The 26,944-nt window shown below is 49.2% G+C and overlaps 1 protein-coding gene across 1 annotated transcript; it reads left to right on the forward strand.

Annotated features, from left to right (window-relative positions):
• The first annotated feature begins 3,327 nt into the window (after window positions 1-3,327).
• FAAH (fatty acid amide hydrolase) lies at window positions 3,328-26,939 on the forward strand. The gene is made up of 15 exons (XM_028513455.2): window positions 3,328-3,659; window positions 14,495-14,608; window positions 16,463-16,597; window positions 16,825-16,958; window positions 17,037-17,243; window positions 17,490-17,530; window positions 17,778-17,902; window positions 19,461-19,586; window positions 20,092-20,189; window positions 21,339-21,438; window positions 21,739-21,779; window positions 22,638-22,677; window positions 23,160-23,268; window positions 23,754-23,899; window positions 24,151-26,939. The coding sequence occupies exons 1-15, from the start codon at window positions 3,465-3,467 to the stop codon at window positions 24,277-24,279; spliced, it is 1,740 nt and encodes a 579-aa protein (XP_028369256.1). The 5' UTR covers window positions 3,328-3,464; the 3' UTR covers window positions 24,280-26,939.
• The last annotated feature ends 5 nt before the right edge of the window (window positions 26,940-26,944 follow it).

The raw sequence follows: 26,944 nt of genomic DNA on the forward strand, positions 1-26,944 counted from the left end.
GCAGATGAGGAAATTAAGGCACAACTGGTTGAAGTGATTTACTCAAGGTTATACATTAATTAAGTGGCAAAGTTAGTACTTGAACTCAGGTAGTCTGGCTCCTGAGCTAGGCTTCTCGGGCCAGAAAACCTCTCTCTGTAGATTTCTGTTTTTCTGATGATAATACAATGATTAACATGTGTGGTGGATTGCTTACTATCCCTGTAAGCAATCCCTTAGTAAGTAAGTATGGTAGGTGCTGTTCTGGCTGTGTTACATGTGTTAAGTCATTTGAGTCTTAGAGAATTGGGCTGTAATATTATTAATATATAATAATTATTCTCATTTTACAGTTAAGGAATTTGAGGCACAGTTACATAACAAAGATGGGTTACCAGATACTTCAGCTTCAGAGCCAAGTTTATTTGTAAACTGTGCTATGTGGTCTTGGCTGGTGCGGCTCAGTAGATTGAGCGCTGATCTATGGACCAAAAGGTTGCCAGTTTAATTCCCGGTCAGAGCACATGCCTGGGTTGTGGGCCAGCTCCCCAGCTGGGGGCATGTGAAAGGCAACTGATCAATGTTTCTCTCACACATCAACATCTCTTTCCCTCTCTTTCTCCCTCCTTTCTCCTCTCTCTTTAGAAATAAATAAAATCTTAAAAAAATAAACTCTGTTATCTGGCTTCCCCAAGGCTCTTCAGCCCAATGTCCCAGTATCCAAGCCACCTTGGGTTCATGCAGCATGATCTCTGCATTTCCATCAAAGCATGTCTTTTGTTTCTTTCTCTATGCATGTCTTTTTTCTACCCAACTAGACCTTAAGTTCCACAAGGCCAGATTTGAGATCTAGTACATGCCTCAATTCTCCAGCTCACAGCAGGAGTCAATAGATGTCTCTTGAATTAAACTATAGAATGCTAGAGGTGAACTGTCTTGGGACCTTCTCTCAGAAGAATGGAGTGACCACTCACTGTGACCTGAACATTAGACTCAATTTGTTACTGATTCAAGGTAACATGTTCAAGAAGCCACATGTTCAAGACATCAGAGTTCAGAGTAAGGAAAGGTTTATTCCTTTCCTGATAGAGAAAGTGCCAGCTTAACAAGATGGGGACTCTTAAAGCTTCCACAAATCCATATGCAGAGAGCTCAGAATTCAGGCTTCTTTTGTGTCAAGGGAAGGGACAATGAACAGAGCAAGAGGTATGGGACACTTAGCTGCCAATAGGGATCCAAATAAGAGTGAGAAATCTATAAATCTCTTTGTTCCTTGGTCCTGACCCCTGCTGATCTGAGTCCTGTCTTGAGGCTTCTGAAAATCATTGCCAGAAGCTCAAGCCTCAAGCAGAAGTTTTCTAATGATTGGTATATCTATGGTGGGAGCTATTCACTGAAGGTTATGGGAGAAATGCAGGCCAGAATTAAGATAGAATGAGAGAGAGTGAGTGTTTCATTCCCTCACAAGCCTAGGACTTGCTGTCTTGGCCTCAGTACCCCATCCAGATCCTCCATATCCTTTTGTAAATTAAATCCTGTTTAATATACCTCCAGGAAGTACTACTTAGAGAAACCATCATCACAGGAAACAAACAGAAGTGAATATTTTGTTAATGGAGTTCCTAAATTAACAAATTTTGGCCCAACTCCTGACAGGTTACCAACTTGGTGATTAATCCTCAGGAATGATCAGAGTTTCCCCATTACTATAACCTTATTTTCTCCTTCTTGAGAGGGAGAGGGGGTCAGAAAGAACACTTCTTGTTTACAAAAGAGAAGATTGAATTACCCAAGGTCACCCTCAAGGGATGTGTGAATCAAGGGCTAGAATCCCTTTATTCCATGAGGAGATGGGGTGAGATGACTTTGAAAGAGATTTAGATTAGAGTTTCCATCACCCTGCATCTGTCAGCTCTCTTCTAGAAAGACTGAGGTTCAGGGATTTGACACTTACAAAGGGCCATCAGTGTTGAGTTGGAACTCAGCAGCATTCAACAGAGATTGCAGACTTAGAAACACAAGGCCTTGGACCCCTCTGGAATTTGCTCAAGGGCCTTACAGTGACTCTAAAGGCCTTCAGGTCTAGATTCTTTAAATAACATTCAAGGCTTTCCACAGTGGGCCTTCCATTCTGTCACTAAACATTTATGGAGGGCCTACCGTGTGCTAGGCACACAGTAAAGGACCTTGTAGACTCCTCCTAACAATCCTGCAAGGTAGGCATTATAACCGTTCCTTTTTTAAAGGTAAAGGCACAGATTCAGGGAGCCAAAGAGAACTGGAGCAACTGCAGTGTTTCAGCAAATAGTGTTATGAGTCACAAGGCACTTTCCTATACCCCTTTCTACAGGGCCTCATTTCCAGGGCCAGTAATGGTGGTACTGCCTCATGGGTAAGAGCAATGGTTTAGGATTAGGCCTGAGTTGGATGCCCCGCCCCCCTGAGTCACCTACGTGACCCACAGAAGTCATTGAACCACTCTTGTCCTCAGGTACCTTATCTGTAAATTGATAATAAAAATGCCTTCCTTATAGGTCTTTTGGGAGGACAAATGAGATAAAGCACATAAAGACCCGTGAAAGAGGACTAGGTGGGAGAAGTGTGTGTGCATGTGTGTATGTGTGTATTAGCTTCCACCCTCCTAATGAAGGGCAACGGGTCCCTAGACACCTTCTGGTCCTACTCAGGTATTCCTTCTGCTTGCTGCATGTGAACTCCAGGAGGACCCAGGATTGGAAAAAGATGACCCGGGAAGGTCAGTCTGCCGGGTGGCTAAGCAGGACAAGTGATGGATGGGCTGTCCATGCAGAAGAGCCCAGGGCCAGAGACACAGGATCCCTGGGTTGGATAATGGGGAGGGGACAGCAGGTGGGCTCCCCAGAGGAACTTCCTGGGCCGGTCCCAGGGCTGGCTCCCCGGAAGCCACTCGCTGGGGAGCGGTGGACGCCCTGTGGTGCCGGCTCTGACTCAAGGTTCTCCATAACAGATGCTGCTAAACAGTTTGCGGCGACTGATCTCTCTCCCAGTCCTCTTGTCTGGCTTTTCCCTCAGGGGCGTCAGCTGTCTGCGTCTTCTGGGAGTTGGGGCTCTGGGGTCCCTGGGTTGAGGCCGGGAAGAGGCCGAGCCCCGTGGGCCAGGTGGAGGCGCGGCGCCGAACAGCTGCTAACTAACGCTAGTGTTTCAGCGGACGCGCACAGGAAGCGGGTGCCCCTCTCGGTCCTCCAGCTCAGCCTAACTCTGTGCACGAGGACGCGGGGAGCGACTACAGCTGGGCAGCTGGGCAGGACAGCCAGACCTTGACCGTTGCGCGCCGCCGGCCTCCGACCCGCTGCCTGGCAACGGCGCGCTCCCGGGAGGGGGTGCAGCGGTAGCGCAGCTCTCCTCCCGCTCCTCCGGCGCAGGCGGATCCATGCCGGGTTTTGCGGCGGAATCTTAAGAGTGCTGGTTCTTCTGTCCCTCTTGGCAGCTCTCTGCAGCGGGAGATCATGGTGCTGAACGAAGTGTGGGCTGCGTTCTCCGGTGCCTCCGGGGCTGCCGTGGCCTGCTGCTTCGTGGTGGCGGCCGTTGCCCTGCGCTGGTCTGGTGGCCGGACAGCGCGGGGTGCGGCGGCCCGGGCGCGACAGAAACAGCAAGCGGCCCTAGAAAGCATGGACAAGGCTGCGCAGCGCTTCCGGCTCCAGGTGACTGTCGGGGTCCAGGGGCGCAGGCTGGGACTACCCCCAGCAGCACTTTCAGCTGCCCCGACGTGCGCGGAGGGGCGTGTGATGGGCAGCGCAGGTGTGTGGGCAGCGCAGGTTTCTAACTTTCGGAACCTATTCTTGCCCAAATGCATTCAGTGCGCTTTCTGAGCCAGGTGGGGCCAGGGGGAAGAAGGGAAATGAAAGAGATAGGTTAGGTCTTAGAAGGCCATCTGTACTGGGTCAAAGGAGGAGCTTTGGCCCTGGTCGAGTGGGTCAGTTGGTTGGAGCGTAGTCCAGTGGACCAAAAGGTTACAAGTTCGATTCTGGTCAGGGCACACATCTAAGTTGCAGGTTCGAACTCCTAGGAGCGCGTACAGGAGGCAATCTATCGGTGTTCTCTTCCTCTTTCCCCTCCCCCTTCTCTCCCTCCCTCTCTCCCTTTCTCTAAAAATCAATGAAAATATATCCTCGGGTGAGGAGAAGGAAGGGAAGGGAGGGAGAGAGAGAGGGAAGGAGGGAGGGGAGGAAAGAAGAGAGAAAGAGGAACTCTGCTCCATGCCAAAGAATCTAAAGATCACTGACTATTAGAACGCTAAAACGCAGGCGTGAGAACCAATTGGATGCTAGGGTTAGGACTTTGAAATCATCGAGTGATTGCCAAGGGAATCCGGAGAGCTTACAGTTCAAACTCATTGTGCGTGAGGAACCTAAGAGGGACCAGAGAGGGTTGTGCCCCAATGAGCCAGACCGGAATGGAAGTCTCCCCAGCACCTACACTCAGGTTGTCATGGCCAACTCCTGACAAGCTCCCTCTACCAGCAGGTTTAGCTCCAGACCTTTCCCTGAGTGATCTGTCAGCAAGGTTTTCTCCTAGATATGCTCAGTGTGTCTATGGGGCAGAGGAGGGTCCTAGAAGAGGTTTTTTTTTTTTTTCTTCAGTTATATGAGGCACTGGACTTGGTTAGAAATCAAAATGCTGAATTGTGGTAGTTGTCGTGTGTGCTGAGGGAGAAAACACTTGCTATGGGTGTTTGTGAGGGCATGTGTTCTGATAGGATTCCTGTCTGACAGGTAGGAAGGACCCAGGGTGTGGCCTTGACTGTGGTAAGGTTTTGGCTAGATGTAATGGGATGAATTTACTCCATACAATTCCTGGGCTAGCATAGATCTCATTTATTTGTTTATTGAGATCAAAATGTGTTTGGTTTCAGCCTCCACTCATCAAGCTGGCTGAAAAGTCTACTGTCAATCAATTTTTAGGGTTCCCTCCACCCTGATTGGGAGGCCCTGGTATTCAATCCAGACTGGCCACTTCCCCTACTTGAGCACAGGTTCTCCACTGTGCAATTCTCCTTCTCTGCCTAGGTGCCCCACTTGGGGATCTGCTCAGCTGCTCCCAAGGCACCAAGTCCTTCTGTGCAGCCAGCTGAGTTCTGCCAGCTCCAGGCCCTGCGGTGAGACAGCTGTAGGAATCCACCCACAGTTGCTGCCCGTAGAACTCCCTTCCCAGTTGCAAAAAGCCCACCTGCTGGCAGGAGTATGGGGTGGAAGAAGGATGGGTCTTCCCTCCCGTCAACTCCAAGCATCAGTATCTAGTTTCCCTTTGGAACTACCACCTTTCATTAATTTTAAGAATGGAATCCTCCAGGGCAGAAATTTTGACCCTGAAATGCAAAGAGCTGTTTACACACCTTGCCTGGGGCAAGAGAACTTGGCCTTAGAACCCCAAAGCTTGGCTCTTCCAGGAGGGGAAGCCAAGAAATTATCTTTCGGTTTTGCTAAGACTGGGTAAGAAAGGGAGAGTTACCTCAGGAGTCTCATTGTTTTGAATGAGGAGCAAAGGGGTGGGATCTTGATGACAATAGTTTTGTAGGCCTTGGGAGCAGGTAGGAGGTAGGCTGAACTGGACACCAGCCTGAACCTCCCTGACTCTAAGGCTCCCTCTGCTTGGCTCTGGAGTCACTGGATGACTGGCAGGTGTGGGCTTTGAAGCTGTCTTAGCAGCCTTTCTTCTAGGGCTTTTTCCACCTGGCCCTGAATAGCAAGGGACACTAAGGGAAGCAGGGCTCTGAGCAGGCCCTGGGAGATTACAGCAGCTTGTAATACAGCTCCTGACTGATAGACTCCACACCAAGCTCAATGGGAGCCTAGATAGCTCCTGTATTCTCCCCTCATGTGTCAAAGGAGGGGAGAATCGTAAGCATTGCCTGAATCATCACAAAACAGTTGTCTCTGTAGATCTAGAAAAACTGTAGAGCAAGGTGTGTTTTTAGTTAACTCTCTGTTGACCTTTTGAGTTTAACAACCTGTAACAAACTCTTTGTTTTCCCCACCCTGCTTTCTAAATGAGTTTTGATATCCTTTCTAGATTGAAGAGATTGATAAAATTATGACAGAGACTTTAACCTTGACATAATGGGGAGAGCCTATGGGAGGAGCTAGGGGTTATGGGAGGAGTTCTGCCACTGTCTGTCATTGGATATCCCTATGAAGAACAACCTTATGTTTATAACCGAGTTCTGTGATTGCAACAGCCCCTCCCTTTCACTTCTACAGCCTCTTTATTAAGTCTCTCCTCCATCTTTGTTTGGTTCAGTGCGCACATATGGTTTGTCAATTCTGCACACACTGGATTGCAATCCTTTCTTTTTCTTGCATAAACTCTTTTTTGGTGATGAAATACCTAGTTGATTCTGTTTTTCCAGTCTATAAGAGGGAGTACTATTAATAGACTATTATGCCTGGGAGAGATGTCACAGAACAACTGCTCATGCCTCTGTGCCTTTGCATTTGTAGTTTTTGCATTTGTGGGCTCAATGCCCTTTTCCCACATTTGTTACAACCTGTTTTGTCAAAATCCTACTGGTCTTACAAATGTCACTTCCCTCAATTGGATCTGACCTGTAGTTCCATCTCTTGGCCTTCTCCAAACCACCTTGAACCTGATTCAGTAGATGAATTGAAGGACAGTATAGTTTTTGTTGAGACCAGTGTCAGTAGCATATATGATCAAATGGAAGAGATATCTTTTTTAAGTATATTTTATTGAGTATCCTATTGTAGTTGTCTCATTTTTTCCTTCCCTTTATACCCCTCTGCCCTGCACCCCCCCTTCCCACAAGCATCCCCCCACCCCCACCTTAATTCATGTCCATGGGTTGTACATATAAGTTCTTTGGCTTCTCCATTTCCTGTACTATTCTTAACCTCCCCCTACCCCCTATTTTGTACCTACTATTTATGCTTCTTATTCCCTGCATTTTTCTCCCACTCTACCCCACCCCTCCCAGCAGATTACCCTCCATGTGATCTCCATTTCTGTGATTCTGTTCCTGTTCTACTTGTTTGCTTAGTTTGTTTTTGTTTTAGGTTCAGTTGTTGATGGTTGTAAGTTTGTTGTCATTTTACTGTTCATATTTTTGATCATCTTCTTTTTCTTAGATAAGTCCCTTTAACATTTCATATAATGAGGGCTTGGTGATGATGAGCCACTTGCTCAGCTCTCCACTGACTTTCAGTCACTTTCCCTGCTACTGACAATCAAATTGGGCCCTTCTGGTGCTGATTCCCAGGTGGGTGGGTTTGTGTATGTTCTAGAACCCTGAGGGTCTCTCCAGTGAACTCCCCTATGAGGCTGGGAGTTTCTCTCTCCACCACAACACCCATAGATTTTTACAGCCAGAGGTTTTTGAGGCTTTTTTCCCCTGCGCTGGAACCCTGGGTAGTGTGGTCTCTCTTGCTCCCCAATTGTCTCTCCTGGTTTATCCACATGCAAATGTGGGACTGCCTGGTCTTCTGGCCACTGCCCACAAGTCCTCTCCACCCCTGCTGCCTGTCTCCACCCCTACTACTGGTCTGAATGAATATATCTTCTTTAACTCCTTGGTTGTTGGACTTTTATACAGTTCGATTTTCTGGCAGTTCTGGTTATTTTTTGTTTTTAAATTTGTTGTTGTCCTTCTTTTGGTTGTGCAAAGAGGCAGAGTGTATCTACCTATGCCTCCATCTTGGCCAGAAGAGATATCTTGAAATAGAACAAAAATGATTTTTAAAAAACCAAGAGGGAAAATAAAAAAGACATGGAGGATAATCCAGGATACCTGAAATTAGGAGAGTAGGTGTTTCAAAAGGAGGAAAATAGATGGAGGAGTGATGATGATTTGTTGATGTAGAAATGCCCAAACCTGTAGATAATTTTTATAAGAGATTTTTTTGAGACAAACATACGCTGGGGAGTAAGGTCTCAATTGCTCCAGAGCAGCGATTTTCAACCTTTTTCATCTCATTACATATATAAACTAGTTACTAAAATTCTTTGGCACAACAAAAAATATATATTTTGCCTCACTGACAAAAAATAGGTATAATTTTGATTGACTTACAAAAAATAATAATAATTACCTACCTTTTTACTCCCTAATGGCTCTTTTAAAAACACAGGTGCCTATACTTGTATATAAGGATTTTTTTTTAAATTTAAAAGAAAATTACTGATTTTGGAACTTCAGGTTAAGATGGAGGTGTAGGTAAATGCACCTCGCCTCCGCGCAAAACTATAGCAAAAAATACAGCTCCACTGCAAAACTAGTGTCACCCAGAATTGTCAAAAAATCAAACTGTGTGGAAGTCTGACAACCAAGGATTTAAAGAAGCCACATTCATCCAGACAGGTAGGAGGGGCAGAGATGCAAAGAGGTGCAGAGATGTGGAGGTGTAGAGTGGTACAGAGAGGCACAGAGACAGGAACAGGAGGACCCACATCGAAGTGTGGTAGATAAAAATTGGGAGGGATACCTTGGGAATGAGAGATCCCAGCCCCAGTCCAGACCACATGGTTCAGGGGCCCAGTACCAGGAGAGAAAGTCCCCATAACTTCTGGCTATAAAAACTAGTGGGCGTTGGGGTTGTAAAAGAAACTGTGTCCTCTTAAAGGGCCCATAACTGAACCTAGGACTCACAAAGACCCACCCTCTCTGGGATTCAGCACCAGGGCAATAGCTGGAAGGGCACCATGGCACATGCAGAGAAAATAAAGTGCGAGTGGGAAGACAGCTTCCTCCCCTGCAAAACTCCAGAGGCCAGGTGGTGGCATTGTCCTCTCTGTGAACTCTCGCCCACACAGAGCAACAGAGTGGTGACACAGGTTGCCCCACCCTGGCATTAACTAAGGCTGTGCTCCATACAACTTAACAGGTGCCCTAAGACAGGGAGTCAAAGCAGCTCTGCCTAATACACAGAAACAAACACAAGGAGGTTGCCAAGATGAAGAGACAAAGAAAAATATGGCACAAATGAAAGAATAGGCCAAAACTCCAGAAAAAGAACTAAATGAAGTGGAGATTAGCAAACTATTGGATGCAAAGTTCAAAACACTGGTTATCAGGATGCTCCAGGAACTCATTGGATACCTCAATGCCATAAAGAAGACCCAGGCAGAAATGAAGGTTGCATTAAGTGAAATAAAGAAAAATCTACAGGGAACCAACAGTGGAGGGATGAACTCAAGAATCAAATCAATGATTTGGAACACAAGGAAAGAAAAGCATTCAATCAGAACAGCAGAAAGAAAAAAAGAATCCAAAAAAACAAGGATAGGCTTAGGAACCTCTGGGATGTCTTTGAACATACCAACATCTGAATCATAGGGGTGCCAGAAGGAGAAGAGGAAGAGCAAGAAATTGAAAGCTTATTTGCAAAAAAAAATAAATAAATAAAAGGAAACTTCCCTAATTTGGTGAAGGAAATAGACACACAAGTCCAGGAAGCACAAAGAGTCCCAAACCAGATGGACGCAAAGAGGACCACACCAAGACACATCATAATTAAAATGCCAGAGGTTAAAGATAAAGAAAGAATCTTAAAAGCAGCAAGAGAAAGGCAGAGAGTTACCTATAACGGAGTTCCCATAAGACTGTCAGCTGATTTCTTAAAAGAAACTTTGCAGGTTAGAAGGGACTGGCAAGAAGTATTCAAACTCATGAAAGGCAAGGACCTACAACCTAGATTACTCTATCTATCAAAGCTAACATTTAGAATTGAAGGGCAGATAAAGTGCTTCCCAGACAAGGCAAAACTAAAGGAGTTCATCATCACCCAGCCCTTATTATATGAAATGCTAAAAGGGAATTATTTAAGAAAAAGAAGATCAAAACAATGAACATTAAAATGTCAATAAAATCACAACTATCAATAATTAAATCCCAATAACAAACTAAGCAAACAAGCAGAACAGGTACAGAATCATAGATATGGAGATCATTTGGAGGGTTGTTGGTTGGGAGGAGAAAGGGGAAAAATGGGGGGAAAGGTACCAGGATTAAGAAACACAAATTGGTAGGTACAAAATAGACAAGGGGATCTTAAGAACAGTATAGGAAATGGAGTAGCTGAAGAACTTATATGCATGACCTGTGGACATGAACTAAATGGCGGGGGGGATTGCTGGAGGGAATGGGGGTACCAGGTGGAGGGGGGAAAGGGGAAAAATTGGGACAACTGTAATATCATAATCAAAAAATATTTTAAAGATTTATTGATTTTAGAGAGAGAGAGAGAAACATCAATTTCTTGTTCTACTTATTTATGCATTCATTGGTTGATTCTTGTATGTGCTCTGACCGGGAACTGAACCCACAAACTTAGAGAATCAGAGGGTGCTCTAACTGAGGTACTGGGCCAGGGCTATAAGAATTTCTGGTACCAGGCCCTGGCTGGCGTAGCTCAGTGGATTGAGCACGGGCTGGGAACCAAAGTGTCCCAGGTTCGATTCCCAGCCAGGGTACATTCCTGGGTTGCAGGCCATAACCCCCAGCAACTGCACATTGATGTTTTGCTCGCTCTCTCTCTCTCTCCCTCCCTCCCTTCCCTCTCTAAAAAATAAATAAATAAATAAAATCTTTTAAAAAAATTATAAAAAAAAGAATTTCTGTTACCAAGAATTAACCAATCAGATACAACCTTATCATGTGATGTGACCAATAAGATGCAACTCTAATTACATGACCTATATATTTATGGTTCAAGACAGGGCATTCACACAGGATGGCTATTATTGTGTTGGCTGTTGTCATTTTTCAATTTGACAGTCTAAGGGAAAAGAGTCAGTGCTTCTGACTAAATAGTCAAGTATTGTGTGACTTAAAAATTCTTGCGACACACTGATGGAAAATCACTGCTCTAAAGAATAAAAGTTTTGTAGGTCCTTTTATGCATTTGAAATTAAGGAGGGGACATAAGGATGGTTGGAGAAAGCAAATCAGGGATTGGATTACAGGACAGTTAATAAGATTATGTGCTCTCTTGAGGGTTAATACTTCCTTATAGTGGCATTACTTCTGGTATTTCAAAGGAGTGTTGACCTGGATTCACAAGAACAAGGAACAGGCTGGCCTAAAACCTTTCACTAAAGAAGTTGTGTAGGACTGGGAAATGACTACACACCATGACCTGCCCACTTAGGAATTTACGATCAGCTCATCCTCTGAGGTTCTGTTCCACAGAATCTTTTTTTTTTTTTTTGTCCACAGATTTAGTGGTAGCTATAGTATCCTTCCCTTGAAAAAGTGTGCATATTAGAGTGGCCAAACACTCAGTTTGAAGTTGTCTGTACACTTTCCTGCATTCTCCCTACAAAGTTATTTCCCCCCAAGTCTTCTGGAGGAACAGACTTCCTTCCGGTGTCTGTGAAAGAGAAAATGTCTCAGCTTCCTGGTAACTAGTTGAAGACTTTTAAGTAGTTGCTGGCAGAGGTGTCATCAACTTTCAGCATGGAAGAACATTAGGAAAGAATTAAAAATTTATACTGAGAATTGAGGAGAGCTTGCTATTAGCTTGTAGTTGAAGTGCACAGGAACTTTGTGGCACCTTGTTAGCTAGGCAGGAAATGGTGGCGACCAGACTCTCGGTGGTAATTACCCCAGTGCTGGGCTCTCTGGTGATTTTTACTTTCTTTGCCATACTGTTAGACATTTAAAAAACAAAGCAAAACAAAACAAAACAAAACAAAACAACAATCACTTATTTATGTAATCGGGGGGAAGCAATCTTGCTATTTTCATTGTAAGGCGAGAAAGGCAAGGTGTAGTACTGTGTATATAGTATGATCCATTTGTGCAAAAATAGAATATAGGTCAACAATTATATACATTGTGGGTTTTTCATAAACTTTTTTTTTCCTGTAAGGTTTCATCAGAAACTGTTAACTTTGGGTCCCCCTGCCACACCCCCACCAAGAAGAGGGACTGGGTAGGGTGGTCCCAGAGTTGGGGGAATGTTCACTTTTCATTTTGTATATTTTTTAATTAAAAGATTTTATTTATTGATTTTTAGAGAGAGGGGATGGAAGGGAGAGAAACACCAATGTGTGGTTGCCTCTCGAGTGCCCACAACTGGGGACCTGGCCCACAACCCAGGCATGTGCCCTGACTGGGAACCAAACAGGTGACCCTTTGGTTCGCAGGCCAGTGCTCAATCCATTCAGCTGCACCAGCCAGGGATCATTTTGTATATTTAAAAAAAATATCCAGGGAAGAGCAAAGTGCTACATCATCATGATGTGCTAGTGTAATGTCTTGATTTGAACTAACAAAGCTGTTATACCAACAAAGAAGTTAAGCCTTTGGAATGAAGTTAAGGTCAGTTGGGTCAGGCTGGGAGGAGGATCAGGAGGCCTTTGGGCAGGTGGAGCGCCTGGAGAAGAGGCCACCAGAAAGAATGACTTCTCCCAGCATCAGAGAGGGAAGAAGAGGTGCCCAGAGGGAACCCCAAGGAACCTCTGTCTGTCTCCTTCTCATCCTTCAAATCACAGCTGAAATGTCACCTACTGGGAGAGGCCTGCCCATGTCATCTGAGTCAGTTCTCTGCTTATTTCTACCACAGCACTCTTCTTTCTTACACTTGTTATGGTCTGTTCATTACTTGTTAGTTGTTTTCTTGAATGTAAGCTTTCTGAAAGCAGAGAATTGCCTGTCTTGGTTATTTCTTAAACTCATAGTCCATAACATAGTCCTTGACACATAGTGGATGCTCATAGTGGATGCTTTGTTGACTGACTGAATAAGTGAATGACAGAAATAACTGAAAGGCAGGAGGAAAATCAGGGAGGGTAGTATCTCCAGGCCCAGGGGAATCTCCAGGGGAAAACTGAAGAAAACTCACTGACTACAGTCAGTGAGACAAGGAGCAAAAAAAAAAAAACAAAGTCAAGTTTGTGTTGGATTTGGCAACAAGCAGGCCCCTGGAGACTTTGACAAGAGCAGGAGACCACAGAGATGAGAATGGGTGGCTATGACTCAGATCTCCTCTAGCCCAGTCTTCTAATCAGCCCAGTACCTTAAGGAGGAAGTAGCTGCGTGTTTGCAGGTAGGGGCTGACCCCAGGGATGCTAGGAGCCTTAAAACCTGGCCATGAGGATCTGATCAAATGTCTGTCCTTCAGAGAGCTCTTCCCTGACCACCCTTTGCCTGGATGCTGCTCATTTCCTGTACCCGTTTTTATTTTCTTTATGTTATTAATCACTGTCCAAAATTCTTATTTGTTTACTTATTAGTTATCTGCTCACTCTTAATCTGTGCCTTGTGTAAACACCGGAAAGCATGGATATGCCTTCTTTGTTCACAGCTATGACCCCCTGCTTAGTGTGGCACCTGGTACAGAGTAAGCACCATATCTGTGGAATGAATGAAAGAAACCCTCCTTTGTATGTGGCTTTCTGCTGCAGCCTAATCATTCAGGGTGGGACCTTCTTGTTTTCACTTTCCTTTGTTAGGGCTGAGTGGTCAGGTGCAGGTGGACAGCCAGCGGGCAGCCTGTGCTGGGTGGTCAGAGAACTGGAGTTTGCCTGTGTGGTCCTAAGCAAGGCACTTCCCCTCTCTGAGCCTCGGTTTCTTTACTGTACAAAGGGAATGGTAGTAGATTTAATGAAAACATAGTGCATACCAGCACGGCACCTGGCACACGGTGGGCAGCCATCGATGGTGGTGTTTTGCAATGGTTCAGGGGTTTCCTCCTGGAGCCCAGCCGGTGAGACCTCTCTTTGTAATGTGCAAATTCTGAATATCCCCTCAAGGCACAAGTTTTCATTTCTCTGAGATAAATATCCTGAGGTTGACTTGCTGGGATGTGCAATAATGTGTGTTTTTGTTATTGTTGTTTATTTTTGAAATTATCGTGCTGTTTTCTAGAGCAACTATACCATTTTATATCACCACCACTGATGCAGGGGTGACTGGTTTCTCCACATCCTCACCAGCACTTGGAACTGTTCTTATATATTTCATTTAAAGTATTCTGGTATATGTGTCATAACATCTCAGTGATTTTAATTTTGTCATCTGCTTGTTTGCCATCTGTATATTCTCTTCAGTGAAACACCTGTTCATGTCTTTTGTCTATTTTGCCGCTGGAGTGTTTGTTTTTCACTATTGCCTTTTGAGGGTTTTTGTGCATTCAGACACTACCCCTTGGTTGGATATGGGGTTTGCAAATATTTTCCCCCAGTGTACACTTGGCATTTCATCTTTCTCAGAGCCTAGGTTTTTTTATTTTAATTAATTCTAATTTATTAAAAAAATCAGCCTGAGCATGGCTTCTCCCTGGGTATCCCCTCCAGGAAACTTCATGAAGAGAAAATATCTGTACTGTTCAAGGTGGCAAGGGCTTGCCATGGCTGGGTCACAGCCTCAGATTTGAGGGTGGGCATGTCTCTGATGGATTGGCGTGTGACAGTGAGCATCTGCTCAGTAGGTGTGGGGGCATGAGGGCGCGGGCCAGAGCTGTCCGCTGCAGGCATGTGGGGCCTGCAGGAATTCCGGTACTTATCTGAGGTGTCTCCCCAGAACCCTGACCTGGACTCAGAGGCACTGCTGACCCTGACTTTGCCTCAGCTGGTGCAGAAGTTACACAATGGGGAGCTGTCTCCACAAGCTGTGCTCTTCACCTATTTGGGAAAGGTAAGGCCAACCGGGGCCAGGCAGTGATCTTCTTACAATTGCTTTCCTTCACAGGCTGTGGGGAAAACCTGGCCTGGAGTTTATCCTGCTGAAGGCCTTGGAGGTAACACAGTGCCAGAGGCTGCTGGGGTGGGAAGGAGCCAGAGCTGCAGAGGTGTTTGTGTCTATATGTGAGAGAGAGAAGAGAGAGAGAGACACAGAGACACAGAGAGACAGAAAGACTGACTCTGTGTGTATTGGGGGGAGGAGGACACTGAGCATGCTGTCTTAGCCTGAAGCTGGCTTTCAGCCCAGATTTCCCTCTCCCTCCCACCCCCACCCCCATTGGTCACCAAGTCTAGTCTGTTCTTTTTCTATGGCTCTCTCTAGTCCACCCCCCTTATTCCCACCTGCCTTCAGCCACCTTGGTTCTCCACCATTGTTTCCCTTTATGATGGAGTGCCAGCCTCCTGGCCGATCCCTTTCAGATCTCCAGTTCCTCAGTCTCCACCCTTCGGTTTCCCCTCTGTCTCCAGCATCCTCTCTGGCCAAGACCTTTGGGAGCTTGGGGCAAGCTCCAACATGAGCCCGCCACTGCTCAGCTGTTGGCAGTTCCCTGGCACCTAGGGCCTGCATGCTGTGTGCCGCTCGTGTGGGGTTCCTTTATTCTAGAAGGCTCTTCTCCCTCTTCTTTGTCCTGCTTGGTGCAATAGGCACCCCTGACTGAGCCTTCAGGGCTCAGAGAAGGAATCTCCTTTTCCATGAAGCCTCCTTTACCCTCCTCCCCTCCCAGCCCGAGGTAGCACATTTCTCATCACGTTATGGGGCCTGCCTTGTTTTTCTCTCTCCCATTGTCAAAGGTGAGTTTTTGGGGGGGCAGAGCTTTTCTTATTTGTCTCTGCACCTCAGTGCTGGACAGTATGTCTTTCATATCAAAAGTGCTCAACAAATATGTTTGAAATAACATCATGAGTGTGACTTGTGTCTGACTTCTTGGAAGAGATCACAGGAAAGCATTCTGGTTATAAATTGGCCTCCTACCTTCCTGCCTTCGGTAGCCTGGAGACAGATTTCATGAGCCTGAGTATAACAACAGGACCTACATGCATGTTCTCAGGTGTTTCACAGGAACCAGAGTACTTACTGAAAGCTGTACCTTTTTCTTCCCTGGCCTTTTCCTCCCTTAGGGCCCCACTGGGTGTGGTGCAAGAGCTTTAGCAAGGCCTAGTGACAGGCAGCCACTACAGTAGGTCATTACTTTCAGTCAAGCTCCCAACCCCTTTACTGTGAGTTAGTCATTCCTTTATGTGACTCGATTATCCAGTTTCTGGGAGAGAGCACAGTTCCTGGGGCAGATGTGGGCCAGGCCTGGGATAAACGAGAGTGGGCTGGGCTCTGGGAGGTTGGGGCCTAGGTCTCACCCTGCTCCATGCTGACTCTGAATGTGGTCCCAGATGGGGATCTGCCCTGTCTGATTCCTGTCTGCCTCACTGGGCAGAGGTGTGGCTTAAAGAGGAAGGGGAGTGGCCAAGAGTCATCCTCCTCCCAACTCATTCCCTTTGAGGGCTTCTAATGCCAGTACCTTGCTCCCTTGAGTGCCCTGATTGTGCCCTGGCCCTGGGACTACTCTCTCTCTCTCTCTTCATCTTGGGGTTGAAGACCAGAGACAGCCAGGGTGTGGCTGGGGCCAAATTCCCCGGTGAGGTGGATGCTGGGTCCTAGATTATCTACTGTGCTCTGGGCCATGTTGTTGACTACCCTTTCCCTGGGTATACTTTAAAAGGCCAATTTTATGTTATGTATATTGTGCCACACTTTGTTTTTTTTTTTAAAGGCCAGCCTCACTCTGCCTGTGTCCATTTCTCCCTCCCCTAGGCCTGGGAAGTGAACAAAGGGACCAACTGCGTGACCAACTATCTGGCAGACTGTGAGACTCAGCTGTCCCAGGCCCCAAGGCAGGGCCTGCTCTATGGTGTCCCTGTGAGCCTCAAGGAGTGCCTCAGCTACCAGGTGTGCCCTGCCTTGGCATCAGGACTCAACTTCCCTCATCCCTGCCAGCCAGCTCTGCGGCCTGGTTTACCCTGGGCCCTCAGGAAGTGTCAGGTCCAGAGGCCTTGCATGGGCACCATGGTGTGCCTTGCCTTGGCCTGTGAGAGGGTGGTGGGAAAGGACCCTGGGCTGCTGAAGGGCCCTGACTCATCAGCCATGTCCCTCTGGATGCCCATCTTTTCTTCTAGGGCCAGGACTCGACCCTGGGCTTGAGCGTGAATGAGGGGGTGCCAGCAGAGTGTGACAGCGTGGTGGTGCAGGTGCTGAAGCTGCAGGGCGCTGTGCCCTTCGTGCACACCAACGTCCCCCAGTCCATGCTCAGGTTGGGCCTCCGGTATGGGGTGAAGGCAGGGTCACCTGTGCCAGTGTGGCATGGCTGACCCATTCCTGCTTCCCCCAGCTATGACTGCAGCAACCCCCTCTTCGGCCAGACCACAAACCCATGGAACTGCTGCAAGAGCCCAGGTGGCTCCTCGGGGGGTGAAGGGGCGCTGATTGCCGCGGGAGGCTCCCTCCTGGGCTTAGGCACTGACATCGGGGGCAGCATCCGCTTTCCCTCCTCCTTCTGTGGCATCTGCGGCCTCAAGCCCACAGCGAACCGCCTCAGGTATGGTGTAGGAGGTGGTGGAGGAAGCTTCTGGGACCCTTGCTGTGTGACCTTGGCTTAGCTTCACACCTCTCTGGGCTGCAGGCAAGGGTTCTCTCATTGGGGTTTTTCTGGGAGGGAGTGTCACAGCACCACTGGCCCTGGTTCCTGGTTCCAAGTGGTAAGAATTCTGAGTTGCTGAATGGGTGTGGAGTGGGGTGGAGGTTGGCTCTTTCCTGTTTCCAACATTTTGTGTTTCTTATCCAGCAAGATTGGCCTGAAGGGCTGTATCTATGGACAGCTGGCAGGTGAGGTCTGCGGTTTCCTTAGTTCTCTGGGCGGGGAGGAGGGAGAGGGGTTCTGCTTGGTCTACTTCTGCCCCTGCCTCTCCTGGGGGCAGAGTTTGCTGGCCCCCACCCTCCCCCCATCCACTCTAGGTCTGCGTTCCTACCTCCTTGTCTCTGCCCACACTCCTTGGCCCGCCCTTACTTGGACACTACCCCAGAGCCCATTGGGGCCAAGTGATCTCTCTTCCCTCCCCTCCCCACCTGATAGTACAGGTCTCAGTTGGCCCCATGGCCCGGGACGTGGAGAGCCTGGCACTGTGCCTGCGAGCACTGCTGTGTGAGGACATGTTCCGCTTGGACCCCACTGTGCCCCCACTGCCCTTCAAGGAGGAGGTGAGCAGGGATAGGGGTGGGCATGGGAGTGGGTTCAGTACCACTGGAGCCCAGAGAGCAGCCCCCAGGCAGGAGGGGTAGGCCGTGGAGGCCCTGTCTCCTGAAAACCACCCTCAGCGAGCTGTCTGAGAGCAGGATCAGCTGCTGCTTCCAAGATAGCCACCAGATGGAACCCTTACTTGCATTTAGAAACTTCAAATTGGCAGCTAGGAGCCTCTGCTGAGGACAAGCTCTGCCTTCTAGCTCCAGCCTCTGCTGCTGTCACTGAGAAATGGCTTCCCAGCACCGAGAACAACTTGAGACAGAACTCCTGTACCTGCTCTGTATGACCCTCAGCAAATGGGAGCCTTTCTTCAGTATTTGTGTCCATATCCCTAACCCTCACTGTGATGCTTGGCACATAGGCTAAGTGAGTTAAGGACAGTTAAAGGCAAAGCTGTCTTCTTGCCAGACAAAGCTGGGATCTGTGGGCTGCGTTGCATGCTGGCTCCCCCAGATACCACCAAAACAGCCTGTTGATCAGACCAAGCTGAGTTCATTAATTTCTGTGGTGAGGGAGAATACTGCCTCAACACAACCTTAGTAGCAACAGGACGGGGAGGGGAGGGGTGGTGGTGGAGGATGGGTAGAGCGGTGGGCAAAGTAGGGATGTTCGTTGAGATTTTAAAGTCCAGTTTAAGGCTGGCATTTAAGCATAGGGATTTATAGGGATCATGATATAATAATAGTTTAGGATTGGTGGACACAGCCAAGTGAGGATTTTTGAGGTGAGGGAATTAAGGAGTCTTAGAGTATCAACTCATTTGATACTTCTATTAAAAGAGCCGACAGGATTTTTAAAAATGAAAAATAACATTATTTGTACTTTATGTACAAAACATTCAGGAGTAGTCAAGTTAAATGGATGTAGACAGTGGATAGTAAGGTCATGTTAATGTGTACAGTAAGCTGCACTTGTCCCTCACCCAGCGCAGGTTGCCGTGGAGAGGCTGAGGGCCCTGGACAGGAGAGTGAGCTTCAGTGTTTCTTGGCAGGTGGGAAATCTGGGCTGATGGGTGAGCTCCCCAGCCCAAGAACACCCAGCAGAGAAGGACGTTGTAACTGAACCCAGTGGTTTATGACACCCTCCCCGAAAGGGAGGAGAGGTGGAAATGAGGTCCTTGTCCTGAGGTCTGGAACAACTTATCATGGAGTCAGGACTCATATTCTTGAAACGGGCAGTGTAGAGCCTGGCTCAGGAGACAGGATGCCTGGGTTCCCGAACTCGGTATTGTCACTCTGCGTTGGGTGGCCTTGGTACAGTTTCAGCCCCACTGTGAGCTTATCTCCTTATCTAGATCTGAAGTCTTAGTTTCCTTATGTGGGAATTTGCATATTGCTCTGTTCACCTGTGGAGCCTTCGTAAGGGTGTATTGTAAAAGGGGCTGGCCCTCCTGGCAGTCAGTTTTCATTGGATCCAGGCCACAGCCTGGAAGCTGTGTCAGCTGAGTAGATTCCCATCTTTGGGAGCCTTGCCTTGGCTCCTGATCTGACTCTGACTCTTGGGTTTTGTTCCCAGGTCTATGCAAGCTCTCAGCCCCTGCGTGTGGGGTATTATGAGACCGACAACTATACCATGCCCACCCCAGCCATGAAGCGGGCTGTGCTGGAGACCAAGCAGAGACTAGAGGCTGCTGGCCACACGGTATGGCTGCGGGAGCCCAGAAGTCCCGGTATGGCCCTTCTTTCAGGGAAGCCTTCCTGGCGCCCATGGCCACCATCCCTTCCTGGTATCCTTGTACCCTGATTGTTTTGTGGTTGGGGATGGGAACTGTGTCCCTGTGGCATCAGTATATAGAGGGCTAACCAGGAGTGTTGGGGTAAGTGATTAATGGCAAACTGGCCTGTGCTAGGGATGTGTGGGCATGGCACTGGGAGGGCTTCATCAACCACAAACAGTGGTGCGCCTCTGTCCACACGTTCCCCAGGCCCTGAGATGGCTGGCCGGTGGGTTTTGGTCTGCTCATCTCAGGCAAGTTTATCTGTGCCCCCAGGGAGTTGGCCCAGTAAGGCTACCTTCGTGGCTCCAGTGAGAGCTACTCTGTGGCAGAGTTGGTCCAGTCCATCCTCAGGGCCACTTTGGCAGCATGGGGGTGGTGAGACCCAAGGGTTTCTAGGTTTGGAGGTCTTCCACTTTTCAATCTCTGCAGCTGATTCCCTTCCTGCCAAGGAACATACCCTATGCTCTGGAGACCCTGTCGGTAGGTGGGATATTCAGCGATGGCGGCAGCAGCTTCCTACAGAACTTGTGAGTGCTGATGGGCTTCGGGGTCTGTGGTGGGATCAGGACGTGGGTAGACTCAGGGAGAGCAGCAGGGTGCTTTGACCCCCAAGGATGAGCCACCTGGGGAAAGATGGGGGACAGGCCTCAGCTGAACACAAAGGAGGACTAAGCATTCTGGGCAGGGGTCACACTGCATCTCCAACTGCAGGTTAAGCCTGGAGACACCTTACCAGAGAGACCAGGTGCCAGTGCAAGGGGAGGCTGGATTGAGCATCTGTGGCCTGGCCCTGAGTTGAGCTATTTGGGAGGTGGGAGATGGGCAGGGAGCTACCTGTGTGTTTGGGAAAGACTAAGAGACAAGGGCAGGATCAAGCAGGTGGGGCGGGGCCTAGACATCATGCTGTGACTGAAGGCTCTTCTGACCTGGGCCATGTCTTTCCCTTTTGAGCAGAGTCTCAGTTTTCTCTTGTGTAAAGTTGGTGGCTTGGACCAGGCCTGCTTTAAGGGACTTTGCAGAGCAGAGCTCAGATTTAGAGAGGGAAGCTGGTTCTACTTGAATGTTTTCAGACCTTAAACATTGACAGAAGCAGAGGACAGAGCTATGCAGGTGCCTCATGGTGACATGCTTGGGCTGACTGGACTTCCCCCAGGAGCCGAGTATGGTCTAGGCTTTAGTAGAAGGTGCTACCCCTCACTCTAGCCCTGCAATGGAGGCTCAGGATCAGCTACCTGAGACCTTTCCCTGAGATCTAGAACCAGGATAGCCCCAGAGACAAGCATCATAGGTGGCCCACTCTGGACAGCCCCACTGGTGCCTCTAGGCTGGTGTCATAAACAGGGTGCCCTCAGCATCAAGCCCTAGCCAGGAAAATGTTGCCCTCAGTCCTTATTGCTCTGAGCTGAGCTTGCCAGGGAATGCGACATGGAGTCCTGCTTTGGGGAGCTCCACTGGGGATCCGGTAGAGCCCAGGCATCCTGAAGGAATAGCAGAAACAAGTCACACATTTGAAAGGAGGCAGATGAAGGGATCGGAGACCAGTAGTTACTGAGTCTGGTGAAGAGGGAGGTAGACAAGTGTTGCTGAGTAGAAAATGGGGGGGATGCAGTGGGTAGGGGTAAGCCAGGAGGGATGTCTGGGGTGGGAATGCCTAGACTGGACCCTTTGTCTCCCAGCAAAGGTGATTTGGTGGACCCCTGCTTGGGGAACCTGATATTGACTCTGAAGCTGCCTAGGTGGCTTAAAGGACTGCTGGCTTTCCTGCTGAAGCCTCTGGTGAGGGCACAGGGAGTGGAAGGGGTGGGGTGTGAGAGGGAGTGTCTGAGGCTCCTCCCCCTTCTCCTTAGCCTCTCTTAGTTTGGGCAGGCTTGGTCTCTTCTTTTCAGCTCCTATCCAGATGCCTCTCCTCCTCCCATGCCCTATAATCTTTAATCAGCCTGAATGCTACAAGGGGTGTCAACTTGAGATGTGAGGGGATCCACTCAGGGAGGAGGCACGGGTGGGTGGGCCTGCAGAAGACTGTTGTCAGCACTTGGCCCAAAGCTGATCGTTGACCCTGTGTCTGCCCTTCTGCAGCTTCCAAGGTTGGCAGCCTTTCTTGGCGGCATGAAGTCTCGGTAAGAATATTTCCCAGCCCAGATACCTGCCTCTCTCTTCCCCTGGCCTGGGTTTCTGACAGGAAAGGAGGTGGGAAGTAGCTTCTGAGGCTGGAAGTGGCCCAGACAGGGTAGCAAGTCTGTTACTCAATATTTCCAACTTGACTAAGTGCTGAGGACAGGAGCTCTTTGTCCCCAACACTATTCAAGTTGGAGATATTGAATTAAAGAGTCTATCACGCAGTCCCTTTGTGGCCTTCAGATGGGATCTTAAAGTTCTTGTAGCAAAGTTCAGGTCTGGCTGGAAAACAAGGACCTGAGGGAGAGAATAGGTTGGGGGTGGTGGAGAGGAGAACATTGGCCTGGCTGGGCATGTGTGGAAAGACCCAGCAAGGAGTTGCTGTGGGGCGGGGGAAGGGGGATACTAGGCACCTGTGAGAGATGCTGCTCTTAGGGATCTGAACCCAACTGAGCTGTACAGAGTCTTACCTACCCCCTAGTGTTTTGAGCAGGAAAAGCAAGGCATAAGCTGCTCCATTTTCAGGCCTTGACATCCTGTGGACTTGCTCCTTCTCCCATCACCAGGCATTTAGGACCTTTGACAGCTCTGTCTTCTGCTAAGCCTAGCTAGGAATCAGGCCTGGTCTGCTGTGGAGTCACTAAGTGATCTAGCCTAAGTCCTTTTTGGGCCCTCATTTTCTCAGCAGGACAGTAGGGATTTGAACTTCTGCCCTGCACTACTTCCCTCACAGAACTCCTATAATGTTGAGATGGGTCCCTGCAGGAGAGAGACCTGGGAGGCGTTAAGAGTAGGGTTCTGATATTGCTAATCCCTATGGCTGTGGCCATCACAGCTCGTGACCTCATTCTCTCTGCCAGATCCACTGGAAAGCTCTGGGAACTGCATCACGAGATTGAGGTGAGGCCAGAGCTCATAGACTAGACTAGGGTGGAGTGTGTGTGGGGGTGCATGGACAGGGCCCCTGCCAGTAGAGTCTCTTAGGCCCTGGTCTCACTGGTCTCCTGGAATGTCCTGTCATTCCCTCTTCCCCTCCATGGCCTGGCCTGCTTGGGCCCTGCTCTCTGACCCTCACTTGCCCAAATGCACATCCTTGGCGGTTGGGTCGGCTCGAAGCTCCTATTCTAGACACCTCTTTACTCCTCTTTGCCATCCTGGCAGGAAGAATGGTGTCCACAGTTCATGTAGGAGGAGGAGAAATTGATTTCCCCTGAAAATAGCCATGCCTGTGTGCCCTAAGGGCCTCCGTCTTGCTGTGGCGCAGTTTAGATCCCTGGGTAGGTGCCAGGGCCAGAGTCACCCCAGCCACACAGTGCCTGTATTGGAGAGCTCATGTGAGGGGCTGGGTCTGAGTGCTCCACCTGTGCTGGTCCCCTTCCCAGGTGTACCGCAACTCTGTGATTGCCCAGTGGAGAGCACTGGACTTGGATGTGCTGCTCACCCCCATGCTGGGCCCTGCTATGGACTTGAATGCCTCAGGCAATGCCTCAGGTGAGGCCTGCTGCCCCATTGTGCCCCTGACACCCCTACCCATCCCTTCTCTTCTGTGGGTTCAGCCCTGTGCCTGGTGGGGCCTCTGGGAAATAGAAGAAGACCCCTGGGGGAGAACCTGGCTCTTGAGGGGCTCATAGTCTGGCTGGCTGGAGAGGTGGGAATCTTGTGGGATGCCCTGGGAAGGAATGAGCTCCCTTCCTCCCCACTATTCAAGTTGGAGATCTTGAGTTGCAGAGTGTGTGGTTTTGGGAGGTGGTATTTGAAGTACAGATGGGATTTAGATAAGCCAAGAAAATAGGAACAACATTCCAGGTGGGGGCTTTGTCATTCACTCAAGCCTCAGCCCTGGGAGAGAGCCTTTCCCTGTCTCTCCTGGTGGAGACCACCGGGTGCCATTTCACAGGGTGGGAGGCTAAGGTGCAGGCAGGACAGTTGGCATTGAAAGTCACTGAGCTGCTCCAGCCACTTGTGCTGTGTCTCAGGGGCCGTCAGCTACACTATACTCTACAACTGCCTGGACTTCCCAGCGGGGGTGGTGCCTGTCACCACAGTGACCATCGAGGATGAGGCCCAGATGGAACATTACAGGGGCTACTTTGGAGACATCTGGGACAAGATGGTGTGGAAGGTGAGGTCACAGACTGGGCTGGCCAACTCTGGGTCTCTTCCCCTGGACTCACCTATACCCTAACTCTAGCTGCCATGGAGGAAACAGTATAAGCACACAGAGTCTTTGCCTCTCTTTTTTTAATGCAAGACCCCGAAAGGCTGCAGCCTGTCCCTGCTGTGCTGCCCCTCCTCTCCAGCTGGGGTGCTTTCTGGACCCGGGGTGGGATCCTGCCTCGCTGCCTCCCATCCTGATCCTTGTGTCCCTTGCAGGCCATGAAGAAGAGTGTGGGGCTGCCTGTGGCTGTGCAGTGCGTGGCTCTACCCTGGCAAGAAGAGTTGTGTCTGAGATTCATGCGGGAGGTGGAGCAACTGATGACCCCTGAAAAGCGGCCATTCTGACTGCTGCCTGCCCAGCTGCCCAGCTGGCTCCGGAAGACCTACTCAATCTGTGCCCAGCCCAGTCAGGGCACAGCTGCCAGCCTTCAAGGAAATATTTACCTGAGGGCACATGCTTCCTTCCCTTTACCTCTCCAAGAAGCCAAGACCCCCTGAGTCTGGACCTTGCTCCCCTGCCTGGTCCCCAGTCTCTGCCCTGAACCCCTCCACTTGTGGCAGCCAGTGGGTATAACATGGGCAAAGGCCCACTAAGAGTCAAAAAATGGTTTCTATCCCGTGCACTTCCTGGCCATCATTGTTAAGACAGAGGGTCGGAGACTCGGCCTTCTAGAACCTGCCACCAGCCATATCAGTGTCCTGCTCCCAAACCTCCCCTGGTTCCCATGACAGGCAGGATGGACACAGGCTTCTCGGAGTGGATGTTGTAGACCCAGCAAGCACTTTACCCTTCTCTTCCTCACACCCCACCATAGACTGAGTCCTACTTTGCTAGAGACATTGCCCTTTTGCTTCTTCCTTTTTTTGCTTCTTCCATCTGCTGAGGATGCCCTTGCAGCTCCTCTACCTTTAAATACTTTGAGGCCTGCTCAGATCCCTCTTTCTCCAGAAGGCTTTCCCTCCTTCCTCTGAGCCTTGGAGTAGGTGGCCTGTTTCCTTCAGCCTGCCCCATGTATTGGGCATCCATATGTGTGGGCAGGTGGGGGGGGGCTACCTTTCATAGTGCACTGGTTCTCCTTGATGGCAGGGACTCCACTGTGTATCTTTGTCCTTAGTGGCCAGCACAGGGCCGGGCACAAAAGAGCAAGGAGTGGAGTGCTGACCCTGAGCTGGTACTGTTGGGGAGAAGGATTCACAGGCCTGCGGAGGTGAACACCAGACAAGGTAGTCTGTTAGAGTGCTCACAGGGCTGGCCAAGGACTATATTGGTCTGAGAAGGCTTCCTGAACGAAGAGGACCTCTGTTGAGTCTAGAAAGGTCCCAGAGGCTGAGATAGGGGATGGGGAACATCCCAGGGAGAAGGAATAACAGTATGCCCAAAGGCCAGGATGAGTTTGGTAGAGGGAAACATGTTAAATGGGCACAGGAAAAGCAGCGAAGATGTAGGTGGGGCCAGACCAGGATGGACTTCCGGGGCCAGTTCAGGAATTTGAATCCTGTCTCAAGGGCAATGGGGAACTCGAATGATCACACAAGTGCAGTGAGGACAGTAGACTGGATGGACGGAGGCTGGACGAGGATAAGGAGGTTGTTCCTTTATCCCAATAAGGAGGTTGTTCCATTATCCTAATCACCTAGGCCTGAGCTAGGGAGGTGTTCCAGGGGCAGAGAGAGAGGGGTAGTTTGGGAATTGGCAGTGGAGATGCAAGTGAGCTGTCTCAGCTCAGTCTGCCAGGTTACCTCTCATGCACTGTGTTGCCTGGCAGGTGGAAGGCTGGCTCGCTAGAGACAGACTTCTTGGCCTTACCAGCAGGGCCACCTCACTCCTCCCTGGTCCCAGCCCTGAATCCCCTGCTTGCTGTAGAAGGTCTTTCTGAGCCTGAGCATTCCAGCAGGGTGGACCCCAGGTTCCTAGCTGGCCTACTTCAGATCTAGCTGCCTTCCTTCTCCATCCTGATATTTCTGCTCCCACAGGTTGCAGAACCAGTGGCACCAGAATTCTCTGCCAAGGGCCTCCCTGCCTTGGTGGCCCCAGTCTCAGAGCAAGTGTGAGGCGCCATACCCTGGTGCTGACTAGAAAGCCCAACCCACATAAATACCTGGATGGGGATGACTCAATAGTTGCTGCACTCTGCCCTGGTTCCTCGAAACTGCTCTGTCATTTTGCCTCATATAATCCCGTGAAACTACCTGCAATCTGCCCAGTTTTCTCTTTTTGGTTACTGATATCCTTGTGCTTTCAGATGCAAGGCTGCGGTGGAGGGTGCCTCTCCTTCATTCCTTCACTGGTTCAGTGATTGACCCTTGGAGCTTCAGCATGGTCACACCTACCCTGTGCTTAGTAGTGCTGAGCTCAACCAGGCCTGGCTCCCATCCTTGGGTTCCTGGGCTCGTGGGGGTGCTGGACATTGACAAAAGCAAGTCTGTTCCTCAGGTGATCAGGACTGGGGGAAAGGGCAATAAGGGGTCAAATGCTGCTGAAAGGCAGCAGAAGCGGTCATTGCAGAAGAATCATTTTCACTCCTACTCTCTAATCCAAGTCACCTGCCTCTCCTGGACACTGCAATAACCTAACTTGGTTCCCTATGTCCATTGTCACCTGTCCCCCAACCAATTTTCCATACAGTAGCCAGAGTGACTCCTTAGAAGTATATATCAGATTGAGCCACTTCTCTTCTTAAAATCTTCCAACGGCTTCTCATCCTACCAAGAATAAAATCCTGTGTCCCACAAGACCCTGTGTAAAGGGTCCCTTGTCCACCTCTCCAGCCTCACTTTGGGTGTCTCTTCCTCTCATTCATCATGCTCCAGCCACATGAGCACCTTAAGGTGATCCATGCATCACAGCCTTGGTGTTAGCTGTCCCTGTGCTTGGAAGACTTGGCTCCAATATCACCTCTCCTGGTCACCCTCTGGTTAAACAGCTTCTCTGACACTTTGCAGTATGTCACCCTTTGTACTTGATAGCATTATCACTATCTGGAATCATTTTTTCTTGACCCAAACATGC

The sequence above is a fragment of the Phyllostomus discolor genome, chromosome 5 (genome assembly GCF_004126475.2).
Source record: "Phyllostomus discolor isolate MPI-MPIP mPhyDis1 chromosome 5, mPhyDis1.pri.v3, whole genome shotgun sequence".
Lineage (NCBI taxonomy): Eukaryota > Metazoa > Chordata > Mammalia > Chiroptera > Phyllostomidae > Phyllostomus > Phyllostomus discolor.